This window comes from Cynocephalus volans, chromosome 5 (assembly GCF_027409185.1).
Source record: "Cynocephalus volans isolate mCynVol1 chromosome 5, mCynVol1.pri, whole genome shotgun sequence".
NCBI lineage: Eukaryota > Metazoa > Chordata > Mammalia > Dermoptera > Cynocephalidae > Cynocephalus > Cynocephalus volans.
This window is the reverse complement of record NC_084464.1, coordinates 64,460,519-64,472,899: the sequence shown is the minus strand read 5'-3', so window position 1 is coordinate 64,472,899 and position 12,381 is coordinate 64,460,519. Positions and strand designations below refer to the sequence as shown.

General features: G+C 36.0%; 1 protein-coding gene across 18 annotated transcripts in view; it reads right to left on the bottom strand.

Annotated features, from left to right (window-relative positions):
• The window catches only part of MLIP (muscular LMNA interacting protein), a 267,406-nt gene that overhangs the window by 63,963 nt on the left and 191,062 nt on the right, over window positions 1-12,381 (bottom strand). For all 18 annotated transcript variants that reach the window (XM_063096183.1, XM_063096189.1, XM_063096182.1 and 15 more), the window contains one exon: window positions 2,182-2,310. In XM_063096183.1, the coding sequence (XP_062952253.1) occupies window positions 2,182-2,310 (129 nt within the window). The remainder of the gene's footprint in view (window positions 1-2,181; window positions 2,311-12,381) is intronic.

The following is a 12,381-nucleotide window of genomic DNA, read 5'->3' as shown; positions in this document are numbered from 1 at the left end:
TCTCTGGCCCACCATTTTTTGTCATGTGAGACCCCTGCATTGCTGTAAAACCACCACTGAAGAAGACCCTCACTGCGTGTGAACTTGGGTTGATAGTGCCTTTAAGGCACCAAGCAGACACAAATACAAGTTCTTTCATAACTGATTCACCTTAAGTTCTCAAAGTATTCCCAGAGAAAAAGTTCCTAGAAACATAAGATTACATAAGGGGATGGGGGAAATCACAAAACACATACAGAAACAAGCCAACATATGCAAGAGTCATCAAAAACACCAAGTATCAGAATCAGACCTACAAGGTCTATAGATACTGAAATTATCACATACAGACTGCTGTGTACTGATGGAATTATGTCTCTCGAGGTTCATGTATTGGGAGCTTAATTCCCACTGTAACTGCTGACAGTGAGAAATCCTATTATGGTAATTGAAATTTGGGGCCTTGAAGAGGTGATTACATTACAGGACCATGCTGTAATGAATGGATTAAAAATGGTGATCATGGGCATGATTCTGAGGGCTTTAAAAAGAGAGTGAATGAGGAGGTTAGTCTCTCTTTCTCTCTCTGCTACACCATTTTCACAATGTGATACCCTTCTGTAACTGAAGTCACCACCAAAGAAAGCCTTCACCAGATGTATTCCCTGGACTATAGACTTCCTAGTCTCTGAAACTATAAGCCATAAATTTCATTTTCTTTATAAATTACCCAGTTCAAGTATTTTATTGCCCAGTGTTACCCAGTTAAAGTATTTTATTATAAGCAACAGAAATGGACTAATAAAGGAGTGGGGTGTTATTACAACAAATACTTGAAAATGTGGAAGCAGCTTTGGAACTGAGTGTTGAATAAAGGTTGGAAGAATTTGAAAGAGCAGGCTAGAAAAAGCCTAGCTGTAGGTGGGACTTTAAAAGACAAGACAACCAGGGAAGGTTTGGAACTTCTTAGAGACTGGCTAAGTAGTGGAGAGCAGAAAGCTGACATAAATATGGACAGTAAAGGCCATTCTGAGAAGATCTCAGATGTAAATGAGAAGGGACTTATTGGAAATGAGGATAAAGGTCACCCTTGCTATGAACTGGCAAGGAACCTGGCTGCATTCTGTTCATGCCCAAAATTTTATGGAACATGAAACTTAAAGGTGCTAACACAGAGTATTTGGTGGAAGAAATTTCTAAGCAGCAAAGCATCCAGGAAGCTGTGTGGCTACTTGTAACAGCCTACATTGAGTCATGGCAGCAAAGTCATGATATAAAGGCAAAATCTAATAGGTAAGCAGAATGTAAAGATTTAGAAAATCATTATAGATTACAAAATGTGATGATCTTACATGTCCTGATAGTATCCAGGAAGGTTTCTGTATGTCTTACATTATTGGTTCATTTAATAATGTTTAAGATACAAAATATACAGCCTGTGCCTATTTGTTGTATTATAATAAGATAAATAAAGATGTAATGTTTCTCTTTGATATCATTTACAAAGTTTTATATTGCACAAATGTGTATTTTCATATTTTCCACAAATATCTTATAAAGCATCATTGATAACTTTCCATTATACCTTCTCTGATATATTGGATACATAAGGAAAAAACAGTATGCATTTTTCACACATAAACAAAATAAACAGCAAAGCCATAAAATGACTTGAACCCCTGTCCTGTAATTAGTACTGCTCAATTCAGGGGACTGCATCATCTCTACTATGTTAATATGAATCCGAATAGTAGGACTTCTGTTAACTCTTAACTAAAATATAAATGTAAAATATTGCATCTCTTCAAAAGGAAGTATGATTTTAGAAATAAAAGGATATAACACCTATATGATCCATCCAACTAATGATTTCATGATGTCTTTATAGAGAGTAATGTCTTTGTTCCCAAAACAACACTAGCAACTAGGTAGAAAATTTTCAGAAACAAAACATGAAAATGCTTCAAAATGATATTTTCAGGATGATACAACTCCTGAAAATATCATATGATTATATGATTCCAGGATGACTCCTGGAATTATATAAGAATTTCCATTTATCATGCAAAAAGTATCTTTGTTTATTACAAGGATAATCCAATCAAATGAATAGTTTCTTGCACACAGTGTATTCATAGAGGCATCTATATTTTATATAATCATTTATCAAAATAGCAAATATTTTCTCATGTATATGCTCACCTGCTCAAAAAAGAGATTGCTGCTATCTTCCAGGTATTTACTGAAAGGGTTGGGTTCATAGACTTCCTCTTCTTTTTTCAGTAATATTTTCGATCTTACTGGCACTGGGCGAATTACTCCAGGCTTAGTCTTCATGATTATCAAAGATTTTTTTAAAAAATAAGGGAATAAACATCATTATAATAAATAAATATGTGTATTGTTAAGTTATTCAAATGTTTTCACAAAAAATTTACAATTTCTTAAATTTTAAAATGATTTTACAAATACATAAAAACACCCCATAAATCAAATGATGTTTACTAATGCAACTTTAGTTTGAAGTTAACTGTTACAGTAATCAATTCATAACGATCTACTATCACAACATTCAAAATGCAAAAATGTCTTTATTTATCTAGTCACACATGTTCTATCCTTGTCAGTACATTCAGTCAACAAATATTTCATTTGATAAATACTTATTGAGAGCTTCCTCTGTGCTAGAAGCATTCTGGGCATGGTAGGACAGATGACTTTGGCACGTCCAACAAGCCTGTAAGTTTCTTTTTCTGGATACTGACCCCCATGACCCAAAATCCATATAGCTGAGCCCTCAGAATCCATGTTCACATTATGTATGATGGAACCAAGGATGGCTTTCTGACCTAAGATGGTGGATAGCAAATAGATTCAGTCTCCCAAGAATATGCAACAGAGATTTAAACTGTTCTGCAATTACTTTGAGAGACTGAAATTATAATATGTCTATGTGGCAGCTGTGCAAAATCTTTAATTTGACCTAAAGAACAGATCTATTGAGACCAAGAAGGAAAAAGCAAAGTGCACAGAAAAGGCAGCCCAGAGAGCAGAGACACTAGAGGGTTTTCCAGAATCTAGTCCCAAAACATTCCTGGGGCCCTGCTGGATTTCTTGTCTTGAGTTCCCTAAGACTCCCCCCCACACACACTTTTTCTTTTTACACTAGATTCTCCACCTCTTTTTTTTTAAACTCAAGTTTATTTCTGTAACTTAAAATCAAAAGAATTTTAGTTAATACATCATTCACTCAAGATTCATAAACTTGTAACCTATGTCAATTTGACAGAGGGATAGATCTAGTTTGGGGCAATTTCAAAATGTTTCACAAACACCAAAATCTTGTTACACTGTAAAATGTCAGAAAATGATTGATAAGTTTGCAAAAACATCCGAAATAAGAATTCAATAAAAAGCTGTGACACTCTCTCTGTTTTAGTGTTTTGCTGTAATTATTCTTCTTAACCCCATTTCCTTTCAGAAAATGGTAAATTAGTTCTCCTCAGTCAGTGCCGTTGCTCACAAGTTAAGCCTTAAGGGACTACATCTATCTCTCTGCTCTATAAAGCACCTGATAAATTTTTAGTCTTGAATGAATGTCACTCTGTAGTATGTTTTTGAATTGATATTTTCCCAATTGTCTTTTATGTATATGCCAACTGGGAAAACACAGATTGAGAAAAGCCTGTATCTTCCCCAGGCTGAGAAATATCACCCACTTAAGAAATTCTGATTTCCCTTAAGGGGAAAAAACGAGCAGCTATCATCAAATTATGTATGAAATCTCACAGTTGTGAATATATACGAGAGGAATATTCCTTCAATAAACACAGTACAAGAAAGAAGCCCAAACAGTTAATGACTTCTGCAGCCACCTGTAATAAGGGAGATGCCTGATATCTGGGCCATGATCCTAAGTTGTTCAGACTTCCTGTCTCTTCTCCAGCTGACTTCCTGCTTCATTTCTCCTTCCTTCCATACTTACTCCTGCACCTGCACCTTTTCTTCTTCTCCTTTGTGAGGCAGAAAATCAATATACCTCCAGTATTCTGGGCCTGCAAGCCTCTAAACCCAACATCAAATTTTAGGGGCTGAGCTTGGTGTCAGCATGCAGAAACACAAAAGCAAAAAGAAATCTGACCAGAATTGCTTGATATGGTAGGAGAATCCCTCCACCAGAAAAACATGACTACCTGGTCCCTGTATTGTTAGCAGGCAGATGTTCTGGGTGAGCAGGCCTGGAGCCTTTCATGCAGATCATCTGCCTTGGAATTAGCACCCTTCAGGGGAAGATCAGAAGAGAGACTCTTCTACTTGGGTATCAAGTACAGTCAGTATCAGAATCAGTTACTGATACTTCATATTTATTTCTCTACCAGTTTTTATTTTCCTTAGTTTCTATGAGTTTCCTCGATTTGATGGTTTCCTGGATTTGATGCTTATCTGGCAATTAGACCATGATTTTTACTCTACTTCCTCTACTCTTCTGGATTTTCTACTTGCTCTTTTCTTGAACTCTGTGTCCCAGACTTGGTCTACCTGGAATTTCTGAGTCTTCCTAATTCTACATTGCTCATTTGGTCTTTGTACAGTTGCCCTGGTTCTTATATTGTATATATTGCCTCTTTCCTTAGTCCTGTTTTAGCTTCTGCACCTTAACTTGTTGTTACACAGTAGTCAGTATTTCATAGACATGGAAGCCAACTCAAAGCAAAAGAAGACAAGGCATGGTATGCCCTTGGCATTTCTCACACTTCCCATCTATGGCCTTTAACCATTCTTTCCAAACTCAACTGTCTTGCAGCATTGGTTGAGTTGGAAATCTAACCCTAGTGGCCCTATTCTTAACCTCACACACTCTCCACAAACTATAGTACACCTCGAACTACACAAACCACAGTACACCTTGAATATAGAGGCTACCTCGAACAATTCATGTTCCAGGCAGCCTCTATATCTTGCTTGTCTTCCACATGTTTCAAACCCAGCATCAAAACCCTTGAATGCCTAATGCAGCTAACACCATCATCATCATTCTCCCATAGGCCCAGATTCCACATCTTGTCTATACAGGATCAAGAACTGTTCTTAATATTTTAGACAGATTATCTTATTGATTCCTTATAAACTCTGTGAGAGGTTTAAAGAGAATAAGTCACATGCCAAAGTCATGCAGTTAAAATGTGAAGTCAAGATTTAAATCCAAGTCTGGTTTGATCATCAAGCCTGTGACTTTAATTACTTCTATGCCTATTCCAATGAGAGAGAGAGAGAGAAACAGTATATAGTGGATAAAAACTTGAAATCATTTTACACATGCACCTTTCTATCACTTCTCCTGTCCAATCAGTAACCAAGTCCCAGTATTTTTATGTTTTTTATTCCTTTTGAATTCAATTCTTCTGTTTTATTTCCACTGTCAACTGCCATATCATTGATTTTGTCCATTGTAACTCATTCTATGTCATTTTACTTTTCTTTTCACTAGTCTTCCTAAATATTCCTGGAACACGATAGGATCCAATGTTTTCAGGTCCTGATGTATGTACACATTCATACGTCCACACTCCTCTTACACACACAAATACACACACACACACACACACACACACACACACACACACATATTACATACCACTCTGCCTCCTAAAGGACTCTGTAATTTGCATGGCCAAGACATCAAGATTTATAGTGATGTCTCTCTGAACTTGGTTAAAAGTCCACTCCCAAGGAGGGGCATAATATTGGTAGGATTAGGGAATCAAGGACATAGATTTTGGTTTTTGGAATGCAGTTAACAAACAGTATGACCTTGGAAAAGCCCTTCAACCTGCCTAGACATTCTGCTAAAGAATTATAATTACAATCCATAATAATTTCCTTTAATAATGGGTAATGACATTTTTCATTGCTTACCTTCCTGCCCACTCAGGAATCATACCACACAGAGTTATTGCAAAAGGCTTGTTTCTGCATATTCAAATCTGTCATCCAAATAAGGGTCTCAAAGTGCTATTTAGAAAGTTTATAAAATATGATATGTAAAGCCACCAGCATTGTTGCTAATACATGTGAGTCTCTTTTGGAATATTCATTAACTGCTCCTGTTTCTCTAATACCTATTCCTCAATAGCAAATGGTCATGTAATCTATATTTGCTAAGGACTAAATTGCAACACAAAGTAAACTATTGGTTCTATCCAAATAATAAGTTGTCTGCTAGTACCCTGCCACTGAGAATACAGTCTACAGACCAGCAGTGTCAGCAACATCTGAAAATCTGTTAGGAGTGCCAAATCTCAGGCCCCACCCCAACCCTTCTGAATCAGAATTTGCATTTTAACAAATCCCAAGGTGATTTATGTGCAACTAAAAATTGAAAGGCACTAGACTACAACTTATCTCATTAAAATGTGCTGCTCACAGAGAGAGAGATTTTTGTCTACCCCAAAGACATCTGGTTTTTTTTTATCCCAAAGACATCTGTTTAGTCTTGGTCTTATGCCCCCAGACTGAAGGGGAGACTTTAGGACAGACCATCTTTTATTAATTTCTAGTCTACATCGCATCTTTCCTTGTAGTCATCTCATATCTTTGGGCTTCAAGTAGAAGTTCTTTTGAAGAACTTCTCTAATTCTGGAGAATCTAATTTTCTAAGTCTGTGTCCAAACAAATACAAAGAAAATTAGATTAGTCAAGTTAGGAGAGTCTATAAAAATGTGCTACTGTAAGATTATCGTTGTCAAGCAGTAAAACTAAACTAGCTCAAAGAGGCCCTTCTTTCACTTTTTTATCTGCTATAGAATCCATAGACAAGCTAGACTCATGACTGATATATTCAAATGTCATTCTAATGATACCAGGGAAAGCAATTTCATAATTTTCCTTACAGCCTAGGAGGAAAAATAAAAAAAGATAATGACTGTCATAGTCAACACAAAGGTCACAGAAAAAACAATAAGATTCTCCAAATGGAAAATACTAATTCATTGTGATAAACTTATGGAGAACTGATTTCCACTGGGAGTAAGACATCTTTGAAGTGCCTCAAAGACAAAAATAAAAATTGTTTTGCAACTCTGAAGCCCACCTTTATCAGACACCATTTTGCCAATTGAGATCTAGTCTACATCATGAACTATAGTGTGTACAGAGATGAATAAGACATAACCCTTGTTATCACAGGGTTCACATTCCAATTGAGTAAACCACAGGATGACCACAGTATACGTCATGTCACTCGACTCCTAAGTGATATCATTCAAATCCACATCAAGTCATGTGAACTTGACTCTCAGAGCTCTCGAATGTCACCTTCTCACTCAGAGTAAGGTTTGTGATACCTGCAAGGCAATGTCTGCAAGGTGCTACATGACATAATCTTTCCTATCTTCAGCCAGCCTCTCTCTCTCCAATATTATCTCCTATGTCTGTCCCACCCCCTCGTTCTCTGTACCTTGGCTCACATACTATGATACTCCCTCCTCCAGGAGTTTGTATTTGTTCTTCCCTCTGTCTGGAATTTTTTTCTTTCTTTCCAAGATTCTTATTCACTTCTTCAAGTCTCTGCTCAAATATCACCTTATTCGACAGGTCTTCCCTCATGATTCATATAAAATAGCCATCCCCTCCTCCTCCCACCTGCCTTGTATTTTTCCACAGCACTTATCACCATCTGACATCTGTTTATGTGTATGTTTTTTCGTCCTGTTTTTTCCACTAGAATGTAAGTTCTCTGAGGTGGAGATCTGTGTTTTGTTCACTCTTGTATCTCCAACACCTAAAACTGTGTCTGGCACCTACAAGTTGACTGATAATATTTGCAGAATGAATAAATTAATTGGCAGGCAGAAACCCAATATGCTAGCTATAATTCTATATGGAGGCCATAAGAGGTGCTGCTTGACTGCTTGAGATCTCCCATTATTTTTCCTGGATTGACTGACTTTTTGTTTACAGTACAACCCAAGAAGAAGGAACTTTGCAAGATTAAAAAAAAGATACACACGGCCTTTTACCAAGAGGAACTGAAGAAGGAAAGTGAAGTTTGGTGAGCTCCAACGTAAGGAGTAAGAGTAGAAGGTTGAAGTTATCATCTCCGAGGGACACAGAAAGTCAAGGCCAAAAGACCACTACTTTAAGAACTTTATAAGATTTTAACTCTCTCTTTTTTTAGCATTTAAAAAAAATGTTGCTCTCTCTCTGTTTGCTTATGGTGATAAGCAGTAAAACTCTTAACAGCAAAAGACTGATATATTTTCGGAGAATTCAAGAGTGGGGAATGGGGTGGAACTGAGAAGATCACATTTGACTCTATTAGTCTCGAGAGAGAAAAAGTCTAAGGGACAGAGTATGTGGAGTACCTGGGACCTGGTGGCAGGTTTTAATGGGCTGTAAGACACTGGCCTAAGCTTGCTACTTATTTGTGTTTATAGTCCATCAAGAATACACTTATACTCAAACATTGTTACTCAGAGCACTGTAAAAATATTTACTGTTTCCATCCTTTGGAATTTATAATCATAATTCTATGCCAGCAAATTGGTACTGCCTGTGGCTGAAGACCAAGTTGAAGATTAACTGCCAGCACTGACCTAGAGAATCCACTACCAATATTTTAAAATAATGGCTTTTTAAAGCAACATTTTTCTTAAATTAGTAATTTCAATTAGTGAACTGATTTTTTTAAATAGGCTTTGGCTACAGTCATAAGTTCTGGGGTGATATAATGGGGGAAAGAAAGAAATAAAGGATGGGGTCCCAAATTTCAAGGATTTTTTTTTCATTTTTATTTTACAAGAATACTTCAAAAAGTTTGTAGAAAAAAATAGAATTAAAAGATATGAATCTTTTTTTAATTAAAGCATAATTGAGTGCACATATCTGTGGGTTACAGCACTGAATATCAATACCTGTATGCAATATGTGCTGCTCAAATCAGGGTAATTAGTATATTCAACATTACATAATGTCATCATTTTTTGTGGCCCTTTACCAATTTCTTGCTCATCCCTTCTCCCCCTTTCTCACCTCTGTTGGCCTCAGTTCTGTTCTCTCCTTTTGTAAGTTCAATGAATTATTGTGATTGCTGTATCTTTCTTTCCTTTTTTATTTATTTTTTATTTTTTTATTATTGAAACATAATTGATTGTACATATCTGTGGTGTACAGCAATGAGTATCAATACCCGTGTGCAATATGTGATGCTCAAATCAGTACAATTAGTGTATTCAACATCACACAATGTAATCATTTTTTTGTGGCTCTTTACCAATTTCTTCCTAACCCCCCTCACTCTTGCCCTTTCCCATCTCTGGTGGCTCAGTTATATTCTCTCCTTTTGAAAGTTCAATGAATTATTGTGATTTTTGCATCTTTCTTTCTTTATTTTTTTAACTCCCACTTATGAGTGAGTACATGAGGTACCTCTCTCTCTTTGCTGGCTTATCTCACTTGACATAATTTTTCTAAGTTCATCCACGTTGCTGTGAATGGTAGAATTTCATTCTTTTTTATGGAAGAGTATTATTCATTGTGTAGATATACCACATTTTCCTTATGCAGTTGTCTGACAATGGATATTTAAGTTGGTTCCAACTCTTGGCTATTGTAAATAGAACTGTGATAAACATGGGAGTGCAGGGATCCCTTTGACATGATGATTTCCATCCCTTTGGGTATATACCCAGCAGCAGAATTGCTGGATAGTATGGCAGTTCTACTTGTAGTTGTTTGAGGAAACATTATGTTTTCCATAATGGCTGCACTAATTTACAGTCCCACCAACAGTGTGGGAGTGTTCCTCAAGATAACATGTAGGAGGGGAAAAAAAACAGCAATAAAGTAATAAAACAGCATACAGCAAATTCTGCTGGCCTGCTAGAAATTCTAATTTGATGGATCCAAAGAGTTTGTGAAAGTTCCACGAACTCTATTTCTTTCATCCGTTTGTTTCATTCTTGTCCTTCATTCTCCAGCAAATTTTTTTTTTAACAGAATTTCTGTAGCCAAAAGCTCATACAAACTCAAAAGAATTCTACCAGGCAAGACTGTGGACAAAAGTAATACTCTCCAAATTATTTAATTGATTGAGTCATTCAATTAATAAATGTTTATTGGCTCTAATTCTTTTTTAAAAAATAAAAAATACTATATGCTTGAAAAAAATACTTGTTTTTTTCCCCCCTCAAACAAATGTCTCATCCATTACCATGGGACTATTAGCATAGCATTGCAGATATCTGAACTTCACTTTTTTCCATCAGAATAATGGGAATAACAATTTCTGCTACACTAACTCACAAGGTGATTGTGAGAACCTGAGGAGATAATATGCATGACAGAACTTTGAAAAGAAAAAGCATAAAAGAAATTTGATTTTAAAAGAAAAAAGAATATATATTTTGCATCTATAAATATGAAGTACTGATCCTAAATGATCTAGATTATTCAGGAAAGTACCTACTTGATATGTTTTTCCTGAAAAATAGTTTAATAATTACTGTAATATTTGTATAATAATAAATGTACATAGGGCTTCAATAATTATAAGCCACATCCCATAGCTCAAAAAATATTTTGTGGAATATACGCAACACAGATTGGCCAGATTGAAATATTTCAACAGTTAAAGTAAAGACAATATCATGACTCAAACCTCAGGAGGCGTACATGATAAATGCTATAGCACTTAAGTATGTTATGTCAAGGAAAAATTAGTCAAGGGGAAACTGCCTTTGAGCTTGAAGAAGACTTCAGTTCTACACAAAAGCTTTCAGGGCTGCATTTTCTGAACAACAGAGACCTCAAGGGCCCTCAGAAAAATGAGTCATGCACCACTAAAGCAGGACACATCAGCTGCCATTCAGAACTAGGAACAAAGTATCTGTGAGTTTAGGCACTCTTCTTTATAGTGTTCCAGTAAGCTGCATTTTGCTTTTAACTGTATATAACCATGTGGCTTATTGTTTTTTAGGTTCAGTATTCCATCATGAAAAACACTGAACATTTTGTAATGGCATAAAATTTCAAGAGCAAAAGCCAAATATCATCTAAAGCTAGCCCCCTAGGGCCAAAGAAGACCAGAGCTCACCCGTTTTGTTCAGCCAGACTTGTTTTCTTATGCAGAGAAAAGAGACCCCACCAGCCTTTGTTAATACAGTGATGATTCAACTCTGGAACTAGGAAAGCTTTGTGAAGGTTTAACCTAGACCTTAGGTTTTTCCTTTCCTCTTGCTCCTTTTTAATGTGCTAGAGAAAGCATTATCAGAGGTATGAAACCTCAACACTCTAACTGACCCTACCCAATCTCCTCCTCTTCAGTAAATAATTATATTTTTCAGGCAATGCAAAAACACCAGGCAGAATCAGACACGGGAGGTGTCCAATGAAAGTAAAATTTCCGCAGAGGCCCAATTTCCCAACCCCTTCATCAATCTTTTCTTATTCTCCTTGAATTTTCTGCAATCAGTAGCAATGATTCCTTTTTGAAAGCCATACAGAACAAGGAGGAGCACTCTGTGATCTTAGATAAACTAAACTCTGTGAGCTTCCATTTATTTGTCTGTGAAAATGGCTGCTTGTGTTCTCTCTCTGTTATTCAGAGATTTTGCGTACAATCATAACACATCCCAGGTCTACAGGGCTATACTGACAACTTCACATATTGTGATATGTGAGCCTCACAATAGCTCCTTCAGGCTGACAGAGCAGTTATTCCCATCTGCAGTCTACAGGTGTGTATTTCTAATAACCTCATCTCTAAGTTTCTTTCCAGTTCTGATCTACTGTGATGTTGTTTAATAGAAGAAAAGAAACTAATATTGGTGAACTAGTTTCATAAGGACCTCCCCCAAATAGTTTTCCATGCCCAGTACTAAGTCACACATAGAAACAAAGATACCTAAAATCAGAATGACCTGTCATATGGCATCTATATGTATGTACATTTGGTAAACACATACATATATAAAAGTACATATCTCACAATTTTGTTTTTCAAAGACATTCTTATTCACTAGTTAGAACTCAATCATGAAAAGAGTTCACGACGGCAAACACTGGAAATTAATTCATAAAAATGATAAAATTATAACTTCATTCATATATTATGTTATTTAAGAGTAAAAATATTCTAAGTTCTTAAAGAAACAAATGCCACATGACATCCCTTGCATACACTTATTTCCACTCTGATTTATTCCACTCCCAGGTAGTATAAACACAGATTTAATGTCATGAAATAGAAATCAAAGTGATTGAGTTGAATAATTACATCAATCTAAGAGATGTTCATATTTTGTGTGATAAGCATGCCTGATAATAATCCTTTCACAAGCCCACCTATATCTCAAGGGTGTTTTGAGATTAAAACTTAATTTAAAACTTGGTTAAGAAATGTTT